Consider the following 3,238-nt stretch of genomic DNA (forward strand, 5'->3'; position numbering starts at 1 on the left):
TTTGTATGCAGCATAAGTTCATCAATATGTTCTAGAAAATGTAATAAAATTTTAGGGAGTTTTCAGAGCCATTTAAAAAAACCATGGGCTATTATAGCCTTGGGTACTTTTCAAAAATTGGCCAATTTTTTAAAATGGCCATAACTCAAAAAATATTTGTGAGAATCAGCTTAAACTTTCTAAACAGCATAAGTACATCAATTTGTACCAGAAAATGTAATAAAAATTTGGGGTAATTTTAGAGCCATTTTTCATAAAAAACCATGGGCTATAAGCCTTGGGCATTTTCCTGAAATTGACCGATTTTTTAAAATGGCCATAACTCAAAAAATATTTGTCGAAATCAACTCAAACTTTCTAAAAAGCATTAGTACATCAATTTGTATCAAAAAATGTAATAAAAATTTGGGGTGATTTCAGAGCCATTTTTCATAAAAAACCATGGGCTATATAGCCTTGGGTATTTTCCTGAAATTGGCCGATTTTTTAAAATGGCCATAACTCAAAAAATATTTGTCGGAATCAACTCAAACTTTCTAAACAGCATAAGTGCATCAATATGTATCAGAAAATGTAATAAAAATTTGGGGTGATTTTGGATCCATTTTTCATAAAAAAACCATTTTCCAGAAATTGGCTGATTTTTTAAATTGGCCATAATTAACTTAACAAATATTTGTGAGAATCAGCTTAAACTTTCTAAACAGCATAAGTACATCAATATGTACCAGACAATGTAATAAAATTTTGGGGTAATTTCGGAGCCATTTTTCAGGAAAAATCATGGGCTATAGCCTTGGGCATTTTTTAGAAATGGGTTGATTTTTTTAGATGGTTGTAACTCGAAAAATATTTGTCGAATGTTATGTACTTCCAAGACCCTCTGTACTCAATACATGTAGTATTGAGTGTTTTTGCCAGTTTGAATAAAATTTAGTAGTATTTAGTATTAGAATAAATAAGTATTGAATAAGTATTTGTACATTGTACATGTACAGTACATCTATAAATGTATACACATACTAGGTACAGTGTATGTACATTACATTACTGTAGGTAGCAAGAGAGTACATGTACATTGAGAGGAAGGACAAGCAGTATAAATCAGACAGAGACTGTGCATTAGTACAATATTATGAAGAAAGAGGAGGAGGAGGAGGAGGAGGAGAAGGTCAACTATCAAAAGCAGTACTAGAAGAACTCATTAGTCATTATGCTGCCGAGAGAAAGAAAAGAACTCAACTATTTGTACAATCATTGATCAAGAAAAGAAATAACTATCTGGAAACAGTAACTGAACAATAATTGTCATCATGATTATACTGCAAATGATTATCAGGTTTATAATGTGAGAGTCAACATGGTCAAGTTATGAGAGATGAGATGATGAAGACTCCATTTGATATTGATTTGAGTGTTTTTGTTGGTATGAGTGACTCCATGCATGCTGTAATAGATTATGTTGCACTCCAAAATAATGTTATATACAAATGAGAAAATGTTACACAGTTAATATTAATTACATAGACCTAGTAGATACTATATTGCTTAAGGACATGCAACATAGTATAATTTATTGTTACAGTTGGTATCTTGTAGAGCTACAGTCCAGTATTCTTCTTGTAATGATGAAGAGACACTTGCTGTCATCATAATTGCTGCAGGAGTGGAAGATAAGTTGCTAGCAATTACAAGTACTGAATCCTTTGCATCTGATACTGCTTGAGTTGGAGTCTCCATTGTACACTAATAGGCTCTAGCAGCACTGACTGCAGTCCAACTGATTAAACTCACAGCTAGGCTAGACACCGGAGCTTACTGCACTGACCACTGCAGTAGTGTACAGTGTTTTTATAGCATAAAAATAAACCGGAAATCAAATTCAGTGGGCGTCTTTGTGAATATGTAGGGCTGCCCATAGATACAGTATAATGTATATCGATAAAGAATCGATATATCGCCCATTGCTAAGTGTCACTGGTTGCATTCCGAACTAAAGGAAATAATGTCAACCAACCAGAGGAGCTAGAAAGAGCCTTTGACAGAGAACTTAGTGAGTAGATATTCATAATAATTGTTTTATTAGTATTATTAATGATAGATATTAATGATTTTCGACTGGTATGGGAAAAAGCTGGTGTTCTTTCAGGACGCTGGGACTCTATTGGTATTCTGTTAGGAATTAGCTACAACAAGCTATATGAGATTGAATCAGAGACAAAGACGGCCAGAGGTTGTCTACAGAAAGTATTTGATTGCTGGTTAAAGAAGGACTATGACTATAAGAGTCATGGTGTCCCTACATTAAGAATGCTGTGTAACTCCATTAAAAGTAATAGTGGAGGAGCTGATCCAGCTCTAGCTGATGAAATAGCAAAAGAATTTAATCTTACCAGTAGTGGAGAGGCTACTACATCACCAGTTGATACTTCATCTTCTGAAGGTAAATATATTACGATTAATCCAAAATCATTTTTTGTATGAATGTATCCACTTTACCTTATACTACATGAGTAGGTAGCAAGAGAGTACATGTACATCGAGAGGAAGGACAAGCAGTATAAATCAGACAGAGACTGTGCATTAGTACAATATTATAAAGAAAGAGGAGGAGGAGGAGGAGAAGGTGAACTATCAGAAGCAGTACTAGAAGAACTCATTATTAATTATGCTGCTGAGAGAAAGAAAAGAACTCAACTATTTGTACAATCATTGATCAAGAAAAGAAATAACTATCTGGAAACAGTAACTGAACAATAATTGTCATTATGATTATACTGCAAATGATTATCAGGTTTATAATGTGAGAGTGAACATGGTCAAGTTATGAGAGATGAGATGATGAAGACTCCATTTGATATTGATTTGAGTGTTTTTGTTGCTATATGAGTGACTCCATACATGCTGTAATAGATTCTGTTGCACTCCAAAATAATGTTATATACAAATGACAAAATGTCATACATTGAGCTCAAAATAGATAATAATAAATATTGTTAATATTAATTGTATGTTAAAGACATAAAACAGATAGTTCAGTGTTATAGTTACTCTCTTGTTCAGCTACAAACAAATATTCTTCTTGTAATGGTACACTCACAGAAGATGCTGCAGTCATCATAATTGGTGGAGGAGTAGAAGATATATTACTAGGAAATACAAGTAGTGAATTGGTTGGATCTACTACTTCAGTTGGCCTCTCCATCATGTATTATGTAGACTGGAGCTTACTGCACTG

General features: G+C 33.4%; 1 protein-coding gene across 1 annotated transcript in view; it reads left to right on the forward strand.

Annotated features, from left to right (window-relative positions):
- The first annotated feature begins 2,072 nt into the window (after positions 1–2,072).
- LOC109586110 (uncharacterized) overlaps positions 2,073–3,238 on the forward strand; it is a 2,838-nt gene continuing 1,672 nt past the window's right edge. The window contains exon 1 of the mRNA XM_020002283.1: positions 2,073–2,443. Coding sequence (XP_019857842.1) covers positions 2,095–2,443 — 349 coding nt within the window. The 5' untranslated portion in view covers positions 2,073–2,094. The remainder of the gene's footprint in view (positions 2,444–3,238) is intronic.

The sequence above is a fragment of the Amphimedon queenslandica genome, unplaced genomic scaffold (assembly GCF_000090795.2).
Source record: "Amphimedon queenslandica unplaced genomic scaffold, v1.1 AMPQUscaffold_12944, whole genome shotgun sequence".
NCBI classification, from domain to species: domain Eukaryota; kingdom Metazoa; phylum Porifera; class Demospongiae; order Haplosclerida; family Niphatidae; genus Amphimedon; species Amphimedon queenslandica.